The sequence below is a fragment of the Pleurodeles waltl genome, chromosome 7 (genome assembly GCF_031143425.1).
Source record: "Pleurodeles waltl isolate 20211129_DDA chromosome 7, aPleWal1.hap1.20221129, whole genome shotgun sequence".
NCBI lineage: Eukaryota > Metazoa > Chordata > Amphibia > Caudata > Salamandridae > Pleurodeles > Pleurodeles waltl.
Window position 1 is genome coordinate 1354041727 of NC_090446.1, and position 24460 is coordinate 1354066186.

At 47.4% G+C, this 24460-nt stretch overlaps 1 protein-coding gene across 1 annotated transcript in view; it reads right to left on the reverse strand.

Annotated features, from left to right (window-relative positions):
• The window catches only part of LOC138246302 (transmembrane channel-like protein 7), a 322663-nt gene that overhangs the window by 137696 nt on the left and 160507 nt on the right, over nucleotides 1-24460 (reverse strand). Inside the window, exons 7-8 of the mRNA XM_069200782.1 lie at nucleotides 23498-23645; nucleotides 22343-22516 (exon numbers count right to left, since the gene is read on the reverse strand). Of these exons, the coding sequence (XP_069056883.1) occupies nucleotides 22343-22516; nucleotides 23498-23645 (322 nt within the window). The remainder of the gene's footprint in view (nucleotides 1-22342; nucleotides 22517-23497; nucleotides 23646-24460) is intronic.

The window sequence follows — 24460 nt, forward strand, 5'->3', positions numbered from 1 at the left end:
ACAGTTTGGGTCAATGGTGGTGAGATGCATGTATGCACTCTGTGGTGGTACTGTGCCCCCCCTGCAGAATGATGCATTCTGAAGATATGGATTGAAACGGATTTCACTCACATGGAACAAAAATGGATAACACTGGGACTGACAATACGAAGAGAAACATTGCAAGGCTGTGTGGGGGCAGAACAATTGGAGGACTGGAAGAAGGATATGGACTGGTGTATGATGGATGAGAGAATGATATATGAGGGCCACGGCTGCCCTTAAAAGTGGATACAAATTTGGGGTAAATAGAATGAGTATAGGGGTGTGATCTGTGATTGGCTTACCCACACCATGCCTAATGAGTAGACTTCTGTATCACCTCAAAGAAAGAGGGCCTGATTACGAGTTCCCCGTGGTGAGGAGACCTCTGTCGAGGTGGTGGTCTACCACTGGCCCTATTACGACTTTCCCACTTGGCTGACGGGAGGGAAAAAAGGTTCTCAATGATCAACCCAGTCGGAAAGGTGCTGCAGCATTACCACCGTTCACAATAGAGCCGGAGGCAATGCTGTTGCACGCAGGGGGCGCCAGCACCCTCAAAATGCACACTGTCTGCACATTTATAGGGTGCTGGGCAGGGGGGACCTTGCACTTGTTCTTCACGATCCTTTTCATGGCGGTTGAAATGCCATGAAAAGGCTGGCGGAGAACAAAGTTGTAATCAGCAGGGCCACGCTGACTTTAGTGCCACCCTTGCTGATTACAACCTGCACCACCATCATCCCACTGGGATCAGAGATCCTGGCGGGGACAGCGGTAGGTTGGCAGGTCTGCCTACAAACCTTGAAATGTGGCGGTTGGACCTCTACAACCGTGGCGGTCCACCCGCTACCACGAGTCTGGCAATCTGTTCACCACCAGACTCATAAGGCCCTTAAACATGAACTCAGCTGGTAGCTAGGACACAGAGTAGACAGGCTGAACCATTTAGAAGTAGCTAAACACGTTTTAAAATCTAAACACAACATAATAAAACTCCTACTACAATTTAGAAATATAGAGTACACTTTAATAAATAAAAGAACACTAAAAACAACACAAATCGAATAAGGGGAATCAGAGATATAATTTTTTAAAGATTTAAGATAAAAAACACCAAGAAAAAGTAAAGCGACAATCAGTAGTCTCTGTTTCTGGTTGACCAGGACCTAGGTGCAATATTTCAGGCCTACTAACATGGTGTGTGGGTTGGATACATCAAGCAGGTTTGTCATCGGGCCTCATTACGAGGCTGGGGGTCTTGAGACCATCAGCCTCGCGGTGGCAGTTGGACCGCTGCACTCCAGGTGGTCCTACCACCACATTACGACCCTTGCAGTCGGACTGCCATCTCTGCCAGGAACATGATTCCCAATCGGCTGCTGGCGGTCAGACTCATGGTGAGCCGTGGAGGTGCTGAATTCAGCACCTCCGTGCTGATCATGAGTCTCCTTTCCGCCAGCCTTTTCATGGCAGTTTAACCGCCATGAAAAGGCTTGCGAAAAGGAAATGGTGGGGCCACTGGGGGGCCCTTTCACTGTCCATGGCGATGTCACGGGCAGTGCAAGGGCCCCCCTGCCCTGCACCTTCGGCCTGCTTCGCAGACAGTGCACGCTCTGAGGGTGAGGTTATTGAGGTTATGCTATGGTATTGTCCTTGGCTCCCTTAAGGGAGCAGAGACTAACTTAGCATTGTTCCCTCCGGTCAGTCATAATATGATGTTCAAACCGGTCAGCCCGGTGGGAACATCGTAATACGACTGGGGATGAGGCCACCAGTTTTATGGTGGTCTCATCCCCACGAGTTTGGCGGTCGGCTCATCCGACCTCCAAACTTGCAATGAGGGCCTTGGTCTCTGAGATGAAAATCAAAATCCTCCAGTGGTGCAATGTTGCAGGCAGTATCCAACAATGAGTTCCACAAAGATGTATCCGACAATGAGTTCCTGGAGGCTGGATCCTATTTCAGCAAGGCCCGCTGACATGGATTTGCTGCTGCAGGCTAGCACCAGCAGGAGAAATGTCTTTTTACAGCCCAGCAAATTTACATCTTGGCTGCGTCAGCTCAGTGGTTGGTCCTGCTCTTCTGGCGCCTGGAAGTAAGAATTTTTCTAAGTTTCACAGATTTTCAGAGAGTGTAGGAGAACTTTAGTTAGACACAGCCAAGGGTCAAAAAACTTCAGAGACAGCACATAGGGGTCAGGGCTCACTCACTGACTCACTCAAGCAGAGACCATCATTAGGGTCCAGTGGAGGTTGAGTTGCAACTGGTCAAGTGGGCACTTTAGGAAAAAGGCCTCTTGCAGCTTTTTCCCTGTAGCCACACAGACAGTCAGCTCAGCAAACTGCCCCTTGGAGTCCACGTGTTTGTGCTGTGTACAAGCAGGAGCAGGTACAACTCTTAAGGTCTCTCCACAGGTCTCAGACAGCAGGTTCAGTCCCTCTTTTGGTATTCCACAGGTCCAGAATGTGTTCCAAACAGGGGATCTTGGGGTGACACATTTATTGGTTGGCACTAGTTAGAAGGTGGGTGTGACTCTTGGTCTTCCTGCTAGGGTACAAAAATACCTCCCCACACCCAGGCCATTGTGTGCAGTTTTCACACCTCATTAAGATCAAACACTGACAGTAGCTGCTGGCAGGTTCAATCCATCAATCAGTCAATCATGGCATTTTTAAATAGCAGCGCTATCACCCCTAAGGGCATCTGGGCACTAACGGTGCTGTGTCTCAGTTGAAAAGCCACATCTTGAGTATCCCTCTGAAGTCCACCAGGGAGGGAGTTGTTTGCAGATGAAGGGGGAGTCTGTTCCAGGACTTGGCTGCTGTGTGGGAGAAGGAGTGTCCTCTGCTGCAGCTGCAATGGATGCGGGGTATGTGTGTGAAGTTTAGCGAGGCAGAGCGTAGTTGCCTTGCTGAAATATAGAAGCTCAGTCAATGGTTGATGTTGGATGGCCCTAGGTGTGGAGAGCCTTTTATGCGAGTGTGAGGATTCTAAATTGGAATCTCCTCTGGGCAGGGAGCCAGTGGAGGTTCCTATGGAGTGGGGTTATGCTTGAGCGCTTGGGGAGGTTGAGGATGAGTCTGGCTGCGGTGTTCTGTAGTGTCTAGGGTCTTTCAAGTAGCTGGGAGGACACTCTAGCATAGACAGCATTGCCATAATCGAGGCGGCTGGTGACCAGGACATGCATGACTTTTTCTAGTGTCGGTAGGGGCCCATTTGAAGATTCGGCGGAGCATACAAAGGAAGTAGAAACAGAAGGAGGCAACTGAGTTTACTTGTCAATTCAAGGATAGTTGGCAGTCGAGGATGATGCCATGGTTTCATGCATGGTCTGATGCAGAGGGCATTGGTCCAAATTCTGCTGACCAGCTGTAGCTCCATATGGAGGTATTCTTCCCGAAGATCAGTACTTCTGTTTTGCTGGTGGTTAGTTTGAGGCAGCTGTTTTTCATCCATGTTGCTATGTTGGTCATGGCATTGCAGCAGTTGGCTTTGGAGTTGTGGGGGTCTTCAGTGAGTGTGAGGATTAGCTAACCCAAAGTAGCCTCTAGGAGCTTCACGAAAAGAACAACTAACTTTGTAATACAACACTCTTAAAATGTGGGAGGACCTCCCAATGCACATCAGAGCCTTCTCTTCTTTTCCTTCAGTTCTGTAAGAAACTGAAGAAGTGGTGTTTTGACTAACCCCCACCCTAGACTAGACTAGCCATACAAACCTGCTCAGCACTGGAATACCCTCACAGGTGTTAGTCCATTAACTTCACTAACTCTCTTTCTGGTGGATACTCTATTTATATGCACAGCACTTTTAAGTCCTCTTATGTGGGGAACTGGATCCAGAAACTTGAAGTAGAGCCTGAACACCAGAAGGTCCTGCCCAGTAGATGATGACATATCGCCACAGATAGGTACCACACCTGCTTGCTGTTTTCCTTTATTCTGTTTTCCTTTATTATATACCCTCAGACAAGGAATGTGAGTAATAAGATTTACATAAAAACTGTCTGTGAGCCCATCTAACTTGAAACAGTGTTAGATATTATATATAAAGCTCTGCAGGATCAAACTTGGGAAATGGTAATCTCTGCAAACCAAAAACCAATACAGTAATGCTTGTCAGAAGTCCAAGAAATGAACACACCGAGCTGGGGATTTAGTCACAGCCTTCACCCTAGTGTAATGAGCTCCAAGGTCTTCAGGAGGCTATACTTTGGCTAAGACATACAAGAGTTTGATTCAGTTGACAATCCATCATAGTAGGGCATGTGACAGCATCACTGCTACACTGTCGTTATTTTAGTGTTCAACTATAAGAAATCAGTTAGAAGCAAAATCGAAGCTTTAGATCTGTATTGAGGGATGCAGAGAAAATAATTGATGTCCATGCACAGCGATAGCTCTTCTCTGTGGTTCTGTGTCCTCATGTCTGGGGCAGGAAAGGGCTGCAAGAGAAGTCAATTGTTCCACTTTCCTTGGCCCAGTAGCTATTACAAGTTCCTGGCACCAATCTGTTTCTAGGAAGGATTTAGTGGGTGAGGAATCTGCGGATAGAAATAACCATCATAATTTCACTTACTATCATGAATAAGTATTCCTCTCTGAAAACAAAACCTTTTTGAAGGCAACTACCACAAAAAAAATATTACACATTAAAAAATATATTCAGAAGTGTCTCTGGTTCTGGCTTTGGGAGCATTCAGTAGGTGAGGAATCCGCAGGTAAAAAAAATCCATCAGATTTCACTTACTGTTTTGAATGAGCAGTTTCCTGTTTGAAAAAAAAAATATGTTTTTCAAGGTAACTACCACAAAATAAATACGTAACATTTCAAAATACATTCAGAAACTACTCAGGTTCAGGCCTTGATGTCAACAGTGGACCATACTACATGGTCCTTTATGCCACATAATCTGTGCAGTCCAGACAATTGTAAAGCTCTGCAGAGCAGTTTGGGGACTGTCATTATGATGTTGAAATCCATATTTCACAGGGCTCTGTGAAATATTTCACATCTTAGATCAGAGTTTCCTTAGGAAAAGCACATTTTGTTTCTTTTCTTTAATAACTGGTGGCGTTTGATGAATCTGCATGAAACTTTAGAGAAAAAAGTTCATACATCCTGCCTCCCTCATGGAAAGTTTTGCATTAATTTGTCAAGCAGAGGACAGGAAAAAGGGGACCTCAAAAAAGCAGTTTGTCATCTCAGTTTCTAAAGGAAATGTTGTTCTTTGATAGAGAAAAAATGGACTGAAAGTAACTGCACCAAATATGGCAAAAAGTTAGAACTTTACTGAGAAAGTGTGCATTTTGTGATTTGGCATAATTCTGCTCAGCCATTTTTGAGGGTTATATGTTGAAACAGCAAGTGCTTCAACCACCCATGCCTCAACAACGAGGTCGGAACAACGACCTTGTTGTTATCACTAATGCCTTTTCCCACGAATGCCTTAACAACGATTTTTCGTTGTAAAGGCATTCCTGCTAAAGGCATTAGTGATCAGCATGCACGGTTCCAGCATGCGTTCTCCCTGGCCCCCACCCCTAAAATACCACAACCCCCCTCCCTTAAAACCTAAAGCACCCCAACCCCCAACCCACCCCTAAAACCTAAACCCTGACCCCCCTCCCCACCCCTAAACCCTAATCACCCCGAGCTCCCCACCCCACCCCCAAAAATTAAAACTTCCCCGAGTCCCCACCCCTCCCCTAAAACCTAAAGCACCCCCAAACCCCCAACCCACCCCTAAAACTAAACCCTGACCTCATCTCCCCGCCCCTAAACCCTAATCACCCCGAGCCCCCCACCCCACCCCTAAAAACTAAAAATACCTGAGTCCCCACCTCCGCCTCTAAAACCTAAAGCACCCCAAACCCCCAACCCACCCCTAAAACCTAAACCCTGACCTCCCCTCCCCCGCCCCTAAACCCTAATCACCCTGAGCCCCCACCCCCAAAAAAACAGCCCCAGTCCCAGCCCAACGTACCTCCTCTTTCACTGCGTCAACTCCCTTCTTCTGTGCCTTAACCACGCATTTACGTGGTTCACACATGCGTGGTTAAGGCTTTAAAACAAGGAAGTCGTGGAAAACGAAAGCGTTGTTTCGCTTTCGTTTTCCACGACTTCGTGGTTTAGGACTCGTTGTTCCGGGTGTTTCCCATTTTTGAGATATTAGCATTTAAAGGGGGGCTTTAGGTGTGGATGAAGGGGTTATTCCTCATAAAAAGGTATCTAGATGGTTGGTTCCAGAGGAGTCCCAGGGACTCCTGCAGCCTGCTTTTATATTAAAGCCCATTCCTATTGACTGAGGGAGCTTTTTCTCCCATTGGTCATGTTGGTACTGTGGAACCACGAACACATTATAAAACAATTCAAGGGTCTGGTCATAGACCACACACTGCAGCCACCTAACATTGTGCAGGCCATAGGTCATGCTCAGTGTGTTGGTAGCCTGCAGTGGTTTGGGCACAGAGCTAACCCACCACTGCACACTGCTGAAGCCTGTGCACAGCAGGGGATTGGATGACAATGGATGGTTGGCCACCCAGCATAGGTTGGAGGACAGGTCTTGCCACAAACGATCACTTCAAATGGCCTTTTTGCCATATCCAGCTGGAGTTGGCGACTTCCAGGTGGTTGGGCACATGGCCTCATCTTTGGGCATGCAGGACAGGGTTTAGGCGTTCCCAAGGGGTTGAGGGTGGGGCCTGGCCCACAGGTAAGGCCCCCTGGTCAAGCCCTCCTGGGCACGGCATAAGGTCATTCACTGCAAGGTCCCCAGGAAGTCATCGCTCCCTGGGGGTTGGCTTTTTCTGTGATTTAAAGGAAACTCAATGTAGAATATGATTAACAATTTAGAATATGATTTAAAAAGCACAGAAATTCACAAAAAAGTAAATGTTAAAGCGATGTTATAGTTAGATGTTGAAATGTGGAAATGAGATGAGAACTAACTTTTAAAAACCAACATACTACTGGTAATCACAAGTTATAGTTTATTGAACTAACTGTAACTTACACCCTTGTCATGCACTCCTGCGTATATTGCAACATTAATGATATGATAAAACACATCATTGATGAGATCGCTGCTGCCACCTGAAATATCACCCGTAAGTCCTTACATCATTTAAAAAAAGAAAGTTATTAGTAAAGAGTCAATAGTCTTATACAGCATCGAGTCAATGTGTATTAACGTGTGGAATCAGACAATGTAAATAGCATAAGTCCTGGAGGCAAGTGTAGTTATCTAAGTTGTAAGTTATATGGAGCTCTGTTTACAAACCAGTAAAGTTTGGGGTTAAAGTAGTATTCCATGTTAAATAAGGTAAAAGCTAATCACACATGATGCAAGTTGCAAAGGCATGTTTCATGTTGGTTTTGGCTTAAAGTTAAAGCCTGTTGCAAAACATCTACGAAAATAGCAAAAGCTTCTGTTGACAATAGACTATTCACCAGTGGATATCTAGACATGTCCCCAGGTTAAATAGTTGTAATATAGTGCTAAGGACAAATTCTATGTACTGAGGGCATTTATGGGGTATGACCGTTTATTTCCAGAATTTCACCAAATATTTTGAGGCACTGCACATTTGTGTATAATTTAGAATGCAGAGGTGACCCACTTAGAGGTGTTTTAACTCACATTGTGGTTGTAAGCATGGCTATAAGGTTCTACGACATTGTGCTCATTTTAGGAATGTGTGTAGTGTATTTTGGCAAACTACAAAAGGTTATGCATAGGGAATGGCAGAAGGTGTCTTATCAGTGACAAATGCATATCTGTCAACTTCCCAACTTAAAATTGCAGGTCATGTGAAGTCTTTTAGATGATGTTGCCATTAAGATCGAGTACAAATAATTTTAGGAAGGTGTTCAAGGGTTAAAAAGGGGTGAGCCCATTCAAGCCACCGGAGGCATTTTTTTTGTTAATTGGGTGACTACCAGTAAAATGAGTGTAACATCCATCAAATGTGGGTGACTTGACAGATACTCTATGGCCCTCATTCCGAGTTTGGCGGTCTTTTACCAAGACCGCCGCGGTTGCGGGCGCCAAAAGACCGCCAGTGTCTGCCGTATTAAGAGTCCACAATGAAGACCGTCAAAATACAGCCACAAATCCGACACCACCAGGATGACCGAGGGCGGGATAGAGGAGGTCCCACCACCAGGACCGCCACGCTAAACACATTTCGCCTTCCAGATTATGACCCACAAATCAGCACAGTGGTCATTGCACAGCAGAAAACCACTGGCGGTGCAAACTGCCGCAGTAAAAAATTTACATCCACCAGAACACAGCTCCACGTTGGCCAGTATGAATACCCCACACCTGAGACACATACACACACACCTGCTCATTGCAATCAATCAATCAATCAATCAGTATTTGTAAAGCGCTGCTACTCTCCCATGAGACTCTCAAGGCACTGGGGGAAGGAGCCTCATCCGAAGAGCAACGTCTTGAGGTTCTTCCTGAAATGGTGAGAGACGGGCTTTGTCTGAGGTTCAGGGGGAGGTTGTTCCAACTCTTCGCTGCAGTGTAGGTAAAAGATCATCCTCCATCGATTGCACTATATAACACACCCTCACAGACACCCACAATCCTTTGCAACCATAACTACCAACACAGACAGAAAGGTGCACACCAACGGAGGACACTGCATGTCGACACCATAGGCACCATCACACTTCACACGCATCACACACCACACAACTGCACCAGCAATACACACCGCCACGGCACACTAACACCAGATACCACCAGCACATACAACCAAACACCCCCCACCTGACCAACCACCCTGCACTGCACCCTTGCACACAGCACATACTACCACCCACAGCACAACCACCATGTCACCTCAAAAGCACCCATGCTTCACAGACACAGAGCTGAGAGTCATGGTAGATGAAATCGTCAGTATCCCCTTCTGTGCCGCGGACGTAATGGTTACGTCCTGCGGCACAGTGCTGCTGTGCACAGGACGTAACCATTATGTCCAGGGCACACAGCCCAGAGGGAGCGCTTTGCATTTCTCTTCCGATCATGTGGGGGAGGCCGAGAGAGGCTTCAAAGGGAAGGAAAGTTATTTCCTTCCCTTTGAAGTCTCTCTCTGCGTTTTGGCAGCCGGATTGAAAGCAATCCGGCTGTCAAAACGCCCACTAGACACCAGGGATGTCTTTTTAAAAATGAAATGGACATAAGGGAATGACCCCTTGGGCAAGGGTCGCTCCCAGGGGGGGCATTGAAACCTCTAGGCACCAGGGATAAAAAAAAAATTTTTTTGTTTTTTTGTTTTTGTTTTTGTTTTTTGTTTTAGAGGTGGGGAGCGACCCCTTAGGCAAGGGTCGCTCCCATAGGGGGGAAATTATATTTAGGCCATTTCTGCCCCCCTTGGGGGCAGATTGGCCTATTTTTATGAGGCCAATCTGCCCCCGAGGGGGACAGAAACCACTAGACACCAGGGAGGTTTTTTTTTGTTCGTGAATTTCACGTAAGGGGAGCGACCCCTTAGGCAAGGGTCGTTCCCCTGGGGGGCACATTTATTTTAGGCCATTTCTGCCCACCAGGGGGGCAGATCAGCCTATTTTAATTAGGCCGATTTTGGGGGCAGAAACCACTAGGCACCGGGGATTTTTGTTGTTGTTGTTGTTTTACATATGGGGAGCGTCCCCTTAGGCAAGGGTCGCTCCCCTGGAGGGGCAAATTGTATTTAGGCCATTTCTGCCCGCTTTGGGGGCAGATCGGCCGATTTTAGGTCAATCTGCCCCCAAGGGGGGCAGAAACCACTAGGCACCAGGGATCTTTTTTTTTTGCGCCGTCACGCAAAGGGAGCGACCTTGTAGGCAAGGGTTGCTCCCCGAGGGGTGTGGGGGGGGGGGATTATTTTTAGGCCATTTCTGCACCCCCTGGGGGCAGATCAGCCTATTGGTATTAGGCCGATCTGCCCCCAGGGGGGCAGAAACCTCTAGGCGCCAGGGCAAATGTATTAATTTTTTCATTTTTTTGTTTGTTTGTTTTTTTAGAGATGGGGAGCGACCCCTTAGGCAAAGGTCGCTCCCCTGGAGGGGCAAATTGTATTTAGGCCATTCCTGCCCGCTTTGGGGGCAGATCGGCCGATTTTAGGCCAATCTGCCCCCAAGGGGGGCAGAAACCACTAGGCACCAGGGATCTTTTTTTTTGCGCCCGTAGGCAAGGGTCGCTCCCCGGGGAGGGTGGGGGGAGCAAATTTATTTTAGGCCATTTCTGCCCCCCCTGGGGGCAGATCGGCCTATTGTTATGAGGTGATCTGTCCCTGGGGGGGCAGAAACCTCTAGGCGCCAGGGCTAAAAAAAACTGTGTTTTTTTTTTGTTTGTTTGTTTTTTTAGAGATGGGAGCGACCCCTTAGGCAAGGGTCGCTCCCCTGGAGGGGCAAATTGTATTTAGACTATTTCTGCCCCCATTGGGGGCAAATCCGCAGATTTTAGGTGAATCTGCCCCCAAGGGGGGCAGAAACCATTAGGCACTGGGGATCTTTTTTTTTGCGCCGTCACGCAAGGGGAGAGACCCCGTAGGCAAGGGTCGCTCCCCGGGGGGAGGGGGGCAAATTTATTTTAGGCCATTTCTGCCCCCACTGGGGCCGGCTGAGCTAGAGGCCAAAACCCACAGGTAGGCACTTTGCAAAAAACACCTCTGTTTTCTGTGAAAAAATGTGATGTGTCCACTTTGTGTTTTGGGGCATTTCCTGTCACGGGCGCTAGGCCTACCCACACAAGTGAGGTATAATTTTTATCGGGAGACTTGGGGGAATGCTGGGTGGAAGGAAATGTGTGGCTCCTTTCAGATTCCAGAACTTTCTGTCACCGAAATGTGAGGAAAATGTGTTTTTTTAGCCACATTTTGAGGTTTGCAAAGGATTCTGGGTAACAGAACCTGGTCAGAGCCCCACAAGTCACCGCATCATGGATTTCCCTAGGTCTCTAGTTTTCAGAAATGTGCTGGTTTGCTAGATTTCCCCAGGTGCCGGCTGAGCTAGAGGCCAAAATCCACAGGTAGGCACTTTCTTCTGTGAAAAAATGTGATGTGTCCACGTTGTGTTTTGGGCCATTTCCTTTCGTGGGCGCTAGGCCTACCCACACAAGTGAGGTACCATTTTTATCGGGAGACTTGGGGGAACGCTGGGTGGAAGGAAATTTGTGGCTCCTCTCAGATTCCAGAACTTTCTGTCACCGAAATGTGAGGAAAATGTGTTTTTTTAGCCAAATTTTGAGGTTTGCAAAGGATTCTGGGTAACAGAACCTGGTCAGAGCCCCACAAGTCCCCCCATCTTGGATTCCCCTAGGTCTCCAGTTTTCAGAAATGTCCTGGTTTGGTAGGTTTCCCTAGGTGCCGGCTGAACTAGGGGCCACAATCTACAGGTAGGCACTTTGCAAAAAACACCTCTGTTTTCTGTAAAAAAATGGGATGTGTCCACGTTGTGTTTTGGGGCATTCCCTGTCGCGGGCGCTAGGCCTACCCAAACAAGTGAGGTATCATTTTTATCAGGAGACTTGGGGGAACACAGAATAGCAAAACAAGTGTTATTGCCCCTCCAAATATAAGAGAGTGTGTAAAAAAGACGTCTATTTGAGAAATGCCCTGTAATTTACATGCTAGTATGGGCACCCTGGAATTCAGAGATGTGCAAATAACCACTGCTCCTCAACACCTTATCTTGTGCCCATTTTGGAAATACAAAGGTTTTCTTGATAGCTATTTTTTACTCTTTATATTTCAGCAAATGAATTGCTGTTTACCCGGTATAGAATGAAAACCCAAGGCAGGGTGCAGGTCATTTATTGGCTCTGGGTACCTAGAGTTCTTGATGAACCTACAAGCCCTATATATCCCCGCAACCAGAAGAGTCCAGCAGGCGTAACGGTATATTGCTTTAAAAAATCTGACATTGCAGGAAAAAATTACAAAGTAAAACGTAGAGAAAAATTGCAGATTTTTTCACCTCAATTTCAATATTTCTTTTTTCAGTTGTTATTTTCTGTAGGAAACCCTTGTAGGAGCTACACAAATTACCCCTTGCTGAATTCAGAATTTTGTCTACTTTTCAGAAAAGTTTCGGTTTCTGGGATCCAGCATTGGTTTCATGCCAATTTCTGTCACTGACTGGAAGGAGGCTGAAAGCACAAAAAATCTTTAAAATGGGGTACGTCCCAGTAAAATGGCAAAATTGTGTTGAAAAATTGGGTTTTCTGATTCAAGTCTGCCTGTTCCTGAAAGCTGGGAAGCTGGTGATTTTAGCACCGCAAACCCTTTGTTGATGCCATTTTCCAAACCACAAGCCTTCTTCTTCAGCCCCTTTTTCCCATTTTTTTGAAAAAAACTACATTTTCACTGTATTTTGGCTAATTTCTTGGCCTCCTTCTGGGGAACCCACAAAGCCTGGGCACCTCTAGACTCCCTAGGATGTTGGAAAAAAAGGACGCAAATTTGGCGTGGGTAGCTTATGTTAACAAAACGTTATGAGGGCCTAATCGCGAACTGCCCCAAATAGCCAAAAAAAGGCTCAGCACAGGAGGGGGAAAGGGCCACAGCTGTTGGGAGCACAGGTCCAGCAAACATCCATAGCCAGGAAAATGGAGTTATGGCAGAGAATTGTTGACAAGGTCAACCCAGTGGACAACCACCCACACACAAGGGAGGACATCCGGAAGAAGTGGAACGACCTATGGGGGAAGGTACGTTCCATGGCATCACAACACCAAATTGACGTACAGAAGACTGGCAGTGGGCCCCCACCTCCTCCCCCAGAGTTCACAACATGGGAGGAGAAGGTCTTGGCCATCCTGCATCCTGAGGGCCTCACTGGATTACTCAGAGGACTGGAGTCTGGTAAGTAAATAGCACACCCCTGGCACCAAGTACTACTCTCCAGAGTACTTTCTCGCCACCATATCACTACCCAAGTCACCCTATCTACCACTTCACCTCACACCCAATCACCTCACACCCCTCCCTTGCATGTCACACCACCACCCAGCCACAATGTCCACACAGTTCCACCCAAGTGCACAGATAGCACTGCCGACAACAATCACTACAAATTCCACAATGCACCATCCCATCTACAAATAAACCTGCTATGTCCACTGCACAGTGCAACTCTTGCATGTATAACTATAGCACCTGCCACACCAACTGGATGCTTCGACTGAGGACCAACACATGGCAATGACAGAAATACAATCCCCATTCCTCAACCCCCAACTGAAAAAGGGACCTACCTCACAATCCATTATCCACAAACAATGCCTGCAGTGCTGTATCTGTCATTGCCATAACTGGGAATCAAGTCAAGCCACTGTATGCCTCAGATAAAGAGACACCCAATCACACCTCCACCAGGTAACCCCATTCACAGGTACCCCTGCCACCACCACCATGGAGATGGTGCCAGAGAATGGCAGCCCTCCCCAGGATGAAGGCCCCAGTGACGACTAAGGCTCAGGATGTCTGGACATTGACGACTTACCAGGCCCATCTGGGAAACCTGGTCAGTCCACCACTCTCAGCCTCACCCTGCCCACATCCAACCTCCTGTGTCACAAGGATTGGTCAATCAGTGGTGCGCCCCACAGTACAAGGACCAGAGTCGACCCCTCACACCCAAGACAATGAAGGTCCTGGTGACAGTGGCAGTGGGCACACCATGCCAGTGGCACAGGCACAGGGTGGCAGGGGGCATGAGAGGGCATCTGTGGGCCATAGGACGGCGCAGCCAAGGAAGCAAACTGACCAGGACTCCATCGCCCAAGTCCTGGGAGCATACCAGCAATCCCAGGACAAGATGGGCCAAATAGTCCCCATCTTGGGGGAAAACCAAAGGCTGCAGAGGGAATACCACCAGGAGGCCATGCAGCAGTGGCAGGCACTCAATGCCTCCATGGCCACCATTGCAGGAGTGCTGAGGGACCTCCCCAACATCCTGTGTCCCACCTCCACCCAGCATCAGGCCCCTTATAGTGGCAACCCCTTATCTGAGCCATCAACATCAGCAGCAGCCAGTGGACTAGAGGCCCTGCCAGGGCAGCCACAGGCTACTGACACCCCTCCCTCTGTAGCTGGTGGAATCCCACCTCTGCAAATGTGGTTGGCCACCCAGGCATCCAGCTGGAGCAGGGGATGTCCTCCCAACACGGGAGGGGTGCCCATTGGGCCCTGACCCTCCTAATGGCCCGCATTTTGACAGTGGCCTACCCTAAGGTAGATGGGCACTTGAGGGCAGCACAGCAGCAACAAGGGGGTGAGTACTGACTGTTACCTTGCCCTTGTCATGCCTTGAGTGGGATTGGGTGGGTTGCTACTGGAAAACTGGGATTGTGGACAATGGTAGATGCACAACAACAATGGGTATCAGTGATCCAGCCAGGATAAATATAATTTCTGTGTGACAGGACAATGGTGTCACAGGATTGAAATGTCATATTTCCTATGCTTGGGTCGGTTTTGCCAACCTAAGCATTGTGGCTGACCGGCTCCAACCATCGGCATCTGTGTATCAGAGGTGTAAGTGCAATCCCATCTGTGTTAGTCTCCTACATGAACTGAGAATGTCTTGGTATTGTACAGTTCCTGCCATTGACTGATTGTGGGCCTGGCTTCACAGTTCCACCACAAGAAGGGCCTCAATGGGACAGGAGCATTGCCCTGATAGGTGACTATGAAAACATAAGTCACCTTCAGAGTGTAGGGATTTGTATGGAAACACCAATGGGATACTTCTACATGAGTAGCAATTGCTGGTATTGTAGATATCATGCAATGGGGCAATGGTGAGTCACTGCCTTCCTCATGTCCATTTCTGTACTTTTGTGCACTTCTGATGTTAACTGTCCATTATAGCATTCCATAGGCAATATGTATTATCAAACCTGGTGTGCAATTGCAATGGCATTCCCAGCCATGAGCTGTTATGTGAGATAAGCACATGCTCATATGTATTTATGGAAGTTAGGTGTTGTACCCTATTCCACCCTATATTCTCTCTCTCCCTCCCTCTCTTTCTCTTCCTTTGCATGCATCAGCATCATCTGGCAAAGGAGAAAGGGCACAGGTGAGTGGGGAAGTGGCAGCCCACGGGACCCAGGAGGCTGATTCCAGAGAGGCCAAGGGACCCAGTGGGACAGTGGGTGAGGGAGTGCCATGGGGGAGACCGCATCATCTACCCCATCCTCGGATTCCTCCTCCAGTGGACAATCCCTAGCAGTGGCAGACCTTTCAGGGACCACCCCAGCACCATCATTGTCCTCCACCCTGCCTTACTAGCACCGCCCTCCCTCCCTGTAGCCCCCCACCCAGTTGCCCATGCCCGCTCACCCAGGAAGGTGGGCGTCTCCTTCGCCGCAGATCTATCTCTGTGGGTCAGACCACAATCGTGGATGCCATGTAGGGACTGGTGGCTCAAGAGTAAAAGAGCAATGCATTCCTGGAAGGCATTCATGGTGCCATGGCTGCCCTACAAAGACCCTTTCATGCTCTGGCCTCCTCCCTGACAGTAGACAGTGTTCCTTTATCTACCGTCCCCCCTCCACCTACCTCTTCCTAATCCCAAACCCCTCTCCCCACGCTCATCCTGAGCACACCTTCACACATGCATGCATCCACTTCAACAGACACAGCCCCACATGTCAAAGCACCAGAAGACCCACCACTGGCATGCACACAGAAAACACCCACCTGCAGACACAACAACATCAACTGCCTACACAGACACCCTGCTGCCCCCTCCACCACAGACACTTCACCACTGTCACCTGCTGGCATGACATCAACACCCCTGACCCAGCCACAACTCCCATACTACCCACAGTCACCACAATAGCTGACCCGCAGACATCCACCCCAGTCACCATATCCACACTCACCACAACCACTGACACCCCAGCATGCAGCACATCCACCATTCCTGCAGCCACCACACCAACACACAATCACCCATCCAACATGGCAATTTCCAGCACCTCCCCCCCCCAAAACACCTAAACGCCCACACTCACCCCCCCCAACAGAGACCCTGCACACACAAGCATTCCACTCACACACCTACACCCATGACACACACAAAGACACACTGACAACCACTCCATCCACTCCCAAATGCTTTTCCCATGCCCACCCTTGTGTCCCTATGAAACATTTTCTTTATGAGTTTACCCATCTCCCTGACCCTCTCACACTCTGTCAATCCCCAAAGCACCTTGTGTCCCTGTCCAAGCCCAGCCCTTCCACCTCCGCCTCCTCCTGTGCCCTCATCTGGTGTTGCCCATGCTCCTCCCCCTGCCAAGAGGCCCACACCCCCAAACCCAAACCCAAAGTCCCGCTCCCAAGGCCAAAACTAAAGACCCTCCACCAAAACCCAAATCCAAGCCCAAGCCCCTCCCTGGCCAAACCCAAGGACCCCCCCTCCCAAGCCCAAACACCCAACTCGACCACCACACCCTCACCCCTGGGGTGCCTGCTTGCCACTTTCATCCCTCAACCATGTGTAGGTGCTTTTGCAGTCAGGATTCAAGTTGGGGCACTGAGTCTTGCCATTTGTGTCATGGCACGGGGACACATGGACTGGTCAGTGGGCTTTTGCCTATTTATTTACATTTTAAGTACATCACAGGCCAACCTGTTGTTGGTTTTGATGATGAATTACTTGTCCTCTTTTCATTCAACATGTCTGATTTGTATATGTGGGCTTTGGTTTGTGGGTGTCTGAGTTGTGTGTGTTGGTAGTACTGGCTGTTGTGCCTGGAATGCATTTGTGTGTGTGTGGGCCTGCCATTGGTCCAGCTGCTACTGATGTGTTTTGTGTGTGTAAGCTGATTGTGTGGTTCTATGCATGTGTGTAGCTGAGTTGTCCATTGTACGTGGTATGATGTGTTATGGTGTGTGCCATTATGTGGTTGTTGTGTGTGTGCCCGTGTGTGTGGTGGTGGCTATATCATCTGCGTTGTGTGTTGTGTGAGTGTGGTGTGATATTTGGTACGTTGTGTGGGTATGTGCTGTTGTTGATTTGTTGTGTGTTGTCTTTGCATGTTGTTGTCAGTATGTGTTGTCATGTGTAGGTGTGCATTGCAATGTGTTGGCAAGCATTTGTGTAGCTGCAGTTGTGATGTTTTGTGACTCGGTGGTGTTGTGTGTATTTGTGTTGGCCTGTGGCAGTGATGTGTGTGTTTGGGGGTGGTGATTGTATGGCACGTGTGTGTTGTACGTGATGTGTGTATTGTTTGTGTGCAGGTGTGTGTGTTGTGTGTGTGTGTTGGTATGGGTGTGTGGTTGCGTGTGTGTGTGTCCATCGCTAGCCGTCTCGGATGTGTGTGTGTGTGTTCAGATACCTTTTCCTTCAGTTTGTGCTAGGTGTGTGTACTTACGGTTGTTGTCCTCTTTGTCGTCGCTAGTTCCGAAGATGTAGGGCAGGAGTATTGGGAAGACTTCAAGTTCTGGTTTATGGCAGCTCCGGACATGTCTGTGTTCCCGAAAGTGTCTTCTTTTATATGGTTCGTTTCCACCAGGGTTTTGGTGGCAGTGCAACTGTGGCAGAAATCCTGACGGTGTGCAACCTCGTAATACGCTCAGCGGGAACATGGTCCCCTCTGGCCTGAAGATGCCTACCACCGTCCAGCGCAGTCCATTCTCACTGGCGGTATTGGCAGTGGATTGGCTGTGTTCGGTTCAGAAGACCACGATGGCCGTAATTTGTCGGTCTTCTCCACCGACCCGGCGACGGTGCAACCCCCATCGCCACTATAGCGCTCCTTGCACAGCCAAAGTCGTAATGAGGGCCTATGTGTCCAACATGTAGCCAAAGGTTTTGTCCATTATCACTAGATTGGCGATGGAAAATTGGGCACAGGTGTAGCATGTTGAATTACTTCAAATCCATAAACTCTATAGGATGCTGCCACAATGACTAGATGATGTCATTAGCAATGTCAAAGAATTATGTCACTTGAAATGTTATGAGTGATGTAATATATGAGGTCATAAGTAGTGTATAACAGGGGACGCAAGCTATAATTAGTTCACTAAATTATAGCTGGCAAATATGTTTTTTTCACTTTTTAAATATTAGTTCTTACCTCATTTCAACATCTAACTTTAACGTCACTTTAACTTAGGATGTTTTAGTGAAAATACATGAGTATGTGTGTGTATTTGTGAGTGTGCCTGCATACAGAAAATAATGGTTATGAAATAAAACTGAAACTCCCCTAATCCCCTAGTTATCAATTGCTCCATAGCTTGCACAGAAGATATGCAAACCACACTAAATGCAATGCTAAAGACCTTGACTTAACAGATGACTTCACCAATGACAGAAGTGACATAATTTTACAAAAGTGATGTGAAGTCTTCCAATTTATTTTTATAAATACTACATGGTCATAAGCATTGCATTTTGTATGTGTCTTTCAAGCTACAGTTGGTGAGCTAACAATAACTGGAATTTCGGGGTGGAGTGCTGGTTCGATTTTGTAACCAATTCAGATATATGGAGACAGGGTGTGACACTATGGCCCGAAATGCGACAGTGGAACTGGGAAACCAGGGGGCATATTTATACTCTGTTTGTGCCGAATTTGGGTCATTTTTTTAATGCAAATTCGGCGCAAACCTAACTCCATATTTATATAGTGATGTTAGACACGTCTAATGTCAAAATATAGGAGTTTGCACCATTTTCTGGACACGCGCACCTACCTTGCGTCATTGAGATGCAAGGTAGGCGTTCCCATTTAAAAAATGGTGCTGTCCTCATTGTCCCATATTTATCTCCCTGTGCTATAATAATGCACGTTTAGGAGGAGGGGCTAAATAATGGTGCAAAGCTTGCTTTGCACCATTATTTAACGCCAGGGTCCGACCAGACATTAGGGGACCTGTGGACCCCTTTCCATGGTTAAACACCATCGAATGGGTCCACAGGTGCCCTCCCCAAGCCCCAGGAACACCTGCACCCACACCAGAGGGATACCAGAGGATGGGGGACCCCATCCCAGGTAAGTAGGGTAAGTATTGGTAAGAAATTTGTAACTAATTTTTAAAGTGCCATTGGGGCCCTAACTTCGGGCCCCCTGCATGGCACAGGGTGCAATGGCCATGTCCAGGGGACACTTTTCCCCTGTGCTGGCCATTGGGGGTGGTGGGCATGACTCCTGTCTTTCCTAAGACAGGAGTCATGTTTTTGGTGGTTGTGCGCCAGGAAATGGCGCTAGTCTGGTTAGAGGCAAAAAAAATGGCTCTAACCAGACTAGCGTAATTTTTTGATGCACAACCCCCTCCTTCCCTACGCCACCCCCACCCAGCTAGTGTCTTTTTTTATGACGCTAGCTCAAGTTTAGCGCCTGCTTGCGCCATTCCTTTAATATGTTGCCCGGCTGGCGCTGTGGAGTGGCGCAAGCCGGCGCTATATTTTTTGCCGCAAAATTGTGTTTGCGCAGTTTTGTGGCAAAAAGTATAAATCAGGTCCCAGGTTTACATTTCGGCATCAGCTCAACATCCTGTGCCAATCACTTAATATCGCGTGCCTTAAAAAAAATGTGTACTTGTGTGATATAGTGATGTAACTAGTGCTCATGTAAATGCTCCAATACCTTTGGGTCGAATTTGCACAATATACTTTCTGTGTTTTAAATATGTAATGGTACATTTCTGGGGCTTTTGAAGACATACTATGTTCAACTTATCAATAAGCAATCCCTTCTGCCGGTAGTCAACCTCTGTGGTGCATGGCCTTCAGCCTGTGGGTGACCTATCTCCACTGCTGCACATGGCCTTTAACTGCAGGGGTTAGACTTCTCCAAACACTCCACGGTCAGGCAGCCAACCTCCAATGTGCAGAGTCAGAGTTGATCATAGCAAGTGCTCTGCCCAGTCCTTCTGCAGACACCCAACTCCTGTCTTCAACCCTCCTCCCGTGGCACTCTTGGTTTTTAGCTGTGCTCTGCAAGGGTTGGCCTACAGCTAGGACATGCAAAACTCTGCTGGATCTGTGAACCTGTGGATGATTCGTGGATTAACATTGAAGATAACTCAATAATTTAATCCATCAAAGCCTGTCCATCACCATTTGCAACAGAAATATCTTAAACACTACTGAATGGATTATGTCAAATCAAGCAATAAAAGAAACCATAAAGTTTGATGTACTTCCTTTCATCAGTTTTTTCTGCAGCAGACAACACCAACGTTTCCTATGGGTGTTAAAATGTAAATTTTATTTTTTATTTGAGGCCTTTATACAACTACCCCAGCCCCATGTATCAGCATGGAACTTTACATACAGAAATCAGAAATTGGAAACTTTTGTACACTTCTGTAAGATAGCACCAAAGTTATGAGCAAACCAAAACCACGTTTTCAATGGAAACTAAAATATTTAACTAAATATGTATACTAAGGGGTATGATAACTGGGTCATAGAAAGCAAATACAACTCATCTAGTCACTTAGGTTATTAGCACAACCAGAATCATAACAAACACATGGCCAAAGCAGAACTTAGAAAAACATCTATTTGGATTTGGAGGAGTTGATATCCGTAACTATCCAATTTACGTTTTATATGTTTTTAGCGTAGCCTCGTTTTCATAAATAGGTTTTTGTTTCAGTGAATAGGTTTTTGTTGTAAAGTAAGCCAGTGTCTGAAAGAGCCCAGAGGAACTACAAGACTAATTGAAATGTAAAAACAAATTTGGCCGTCGGCTGTCAAATGGCCCTGAACCTATTCTCGTACTAAGGCAGCATCACCGATTATAAACTGCAATTTTTCTAAATCAGATTCCTTGACTATTTTACTACATCCATAGAGCTCTGATAGGTATAAGATGATCTCCTGGTTATGAATGTTCAATGGAAATGCCACACTATGGTTGTTTTTATGAAGCCAGAGTTGGACCGCCAGCACCACCAGTTTTCCTCCACAGGAGGGTCTTGCGGTGCTGGCGCCACCCTGGGGATTATGACCCTCCTCTCTGCCAGTGGTTACATGGCAGTAACCCCGCCATGTAAAGGCTGGCAGAGACGGGATGCAGGGTAAGCTCTGCAATGGGTGCTGGTGCACCCTACGCACTACAGCATTGCTGACAGCCTTTATTACGAGCCGGCGACAATGCTGTAGGCCGTTTCCCGCTGGGCCAGCGGGCAGAAACTCTGTTTCGGCCTGCTGACCCAGCAGGAAACTTGTAATGGGGCCGGCAGGGAGGCAGCTGCACATACGGCAACCTTCCCTTCAGAACTTCGGCAGACAGGCTTTTCTTTCCGCTGAAGTCATAATAACCCCCTATGTCTAATGAATCGGAACACATAAATTAAAAGCCAGATAAAATTGTGGTAAGCCTCTGCAAGCATTGCACTCACTGGATGTCAGGGATATGTGTTGGCGTAAAACTCTCAGTAAGAGTATTTACATTGTGCTAGTTTGGCCAAAACGGGGACTGCCTTTTGCTAACAGTTTGAGCATATGAATTGGGTGCTGGATTGTCAAAATAATAAATGTACAAAAACTATTGACGCACCGAAGGAGGTCCCACAGCAGGTAATTTCACCCTAAGGGGTTACCAAAATTGCAACCACACCCTGAGTTAAGATTAGAGCGGGCCATAAAATGAGGGACCCTGCACATACCATTCAATTAAAAACTCAAATTACTCCATTATAAATTTGCTGACCACTCACTAAACAGGAGCTAGCAGACAGAGGTCGGTTTTACTTATAATAAATAATATTGTCTAAATGTTCTCAGTTTCTGAGATGACCTGATTCATACGATAAGTAAAACTATTGATGAGCATACACAGACATGGTGACTCTTTGAACACTAGTTTTATTGGATGACATGATTGGTAACTAATGTTGCTGCTTTTCTGGGCCAATTAAAGACTGCCTTCTGCTAGAGGAGGGACCTACCACCCACCCATAACCATTAGGTAAAGAGTATAATTCTCTTCACAGAGATAGAGTACACTCAAGAGGGACCTGAAGACATCTACACCTAGGCAAAGGGACTTCTGGGCACTTTTTGCACAGACTCAGATGAAAATGAATGTGCATCACTGATTAATAGCCTTTTGCACCTAGAAGCAATCATATCCATAGAGGGAAGGAATCCATTTAATCCATTTCTTCTCTCCTATCACTAGAGTTAATTGTGACTGTTAAAGAAAATAAAAAATACAATTTAAAAAATCTAATAATTTTGGAACCATGAACTTTACTTTAGCTTTGATGCATTTTATCCACCAGTCACATGTTAATTGCAAAGGCAATGCCAGACCCATTTGTGTTCTCACCTGATTTATCAGCTCCTGGGAGTATTCCGTGGCCAGGTAGATGCAGAAGAAAGCTGCTCCTAGCAGAGAGATAACTATTACGTTTAAGAAGATGCGGAGGGAGTAGATGTAGACCCGCTGGCCTGTGCTGCGTTCCGCCCGCTGTCGACTCAGTGCCTCTTCCTCAAGATCCATCTGCACAAGAGCATTCAGAAGTCAACTGCACCATACAAGCTTCAACATTATGTTACATTTCTATAGCATAGGTAGGCTAGCTTAGGAGTGCTGTGAATAGTGGGTGGACCTCTATTCAGATGAGACTTCTGCTAAGACTGGTGTTTCTGAAAAAATAGTAGGTTTTGGGCTAAGGGCGTCACATCATCGTTCCTTCTGCAAAGATGGATATACTGTGAGAGTGCACCATATTTCAGGTTCCAGCCTAACATCTGATGGACTCTGTCTGAGCCCTCACAGGCTTTAATAGACACTACGGGGGTCATTCTTACCCTGGCGGCCGGTGGCCGCCAGGGCCACCGACCACGGGAGCACCGGCAACAGGCTGGCGGTGCTCCCACGAGCATTCTGACCGCGGCGGTTCAGCCGCGGTCAGAAGCGGAAAGTCAGCGGTCTCCCGCCGACTTTCCGCTGCTCGGGGGAATCCTCCATGGCTGCGGAGCGCGCTCCGCAGCCATGGGGATTCTGACACCCCCTACCGCCATCCTGTTCCTGGCGGGTCTCCCGCCAGGAACAGGATGGCGGTAGGGGGTGCCGCGGGGCCCCTGGGGGCCCCTGCAGTGCCCATGCCCATGGCATGGGCACTGTAGGGGCCCCCGTAAGAGGGCCCTGCAAAGTATTTCAGTGTCTGCCATGCAGACACTGAAATACGCGACGGGTGCAACTGCACCCGTCGCACCCCTGCAACTACGCCGGCTCAATTCTGAGCCGGCGTCCTCGTTGCAGGGGCATTTCCTCTGGGCCGGCGGGCGCTCTTTTGGAGAGCGCCCGCCAGCCCAGAGGAAATGTTAGAATGGCCGCCGCGGTCTTGTGACCGCGGTGCGGTCATTTGGCGGCGGAACCTTGGCCGACGGCCTCCGCCGTCCGCCAAGGTTAGAATCAGGCCCTACATGTCTGGAAGGCTCATGATTATCTCAAAGGGGAAGCTACCTTGCCACTTACCCGCAGTTCATAGAGAATGCTTCTCTGCTTTTGGTAGATGATCCTTTCATTCATCATGCAGAAGTCCCAGCTAGCAAACACCTTGTTGCTATAGCTACTGAAGGAGCTATCCTCATTCACCAAGCTGTGCTTGAGGCCACTCACTGACCTGCAAACAGACAGGGATTAAAATGTTAAATTAAATTCATAAACTCTTCATATTACATGTATACAAATCAAGAATCATAGGTCATTCACCTCATAGCACATTGACAAACTCCTCCAGTCCCACACTCAAAAGCAGCTTCAAGTCTTGGACTTTAGTGTAATCATTGAACGCCATTTTTGGGTCTGGCATTATATTGAATTTTGTCACAGAACCCTCAAATCACACTCTAATGTACTGTTGGATCTTGATATCAGTGCAACAATGATATTTTCCCTGGGCTATCGAAATGTTCTTAGTCAGAATACATATGTGGATTCGAAACCTCTCAGCATGATTTGCACATAATTCATCGAAAGAAATGTCAGTGGCTGCAACACCTTGTTCTGCACACATTTACTATAGCAGCGCTCAATCATGAGTAGATAATAATTCAGACTGTGAATAGAATAATAACTTTGGGGATCATTACTTTGGGTCCAATTTCACCTCTTAAACAACCAAAATCTATTAAAGCTCCCTTGCAATCAAGCTCTTGGCAGACCTGTGTTGCCTATCTGAAGGCTGGCTCGATAGAATGACCATTGAAAATAGCTGCAGAGATCTAGCACCTCTCCCACTCCCAGCTTTGTTCCTTTCAGTCATCAGTGATTCTTCTTCAAAGCAAAGGTGGATACTTGGCCAAGAGGTGAACACTCCTTGGACAAAGTCAAAGTTGCCCACAATAGGAACTTTTGTACTATTAGTCCTTCAGCCTCTCCAGTATTAGGTCCTTATTTCGAGTTTGGCAGTCTTGTGACTACCAAACTTGTACTAGC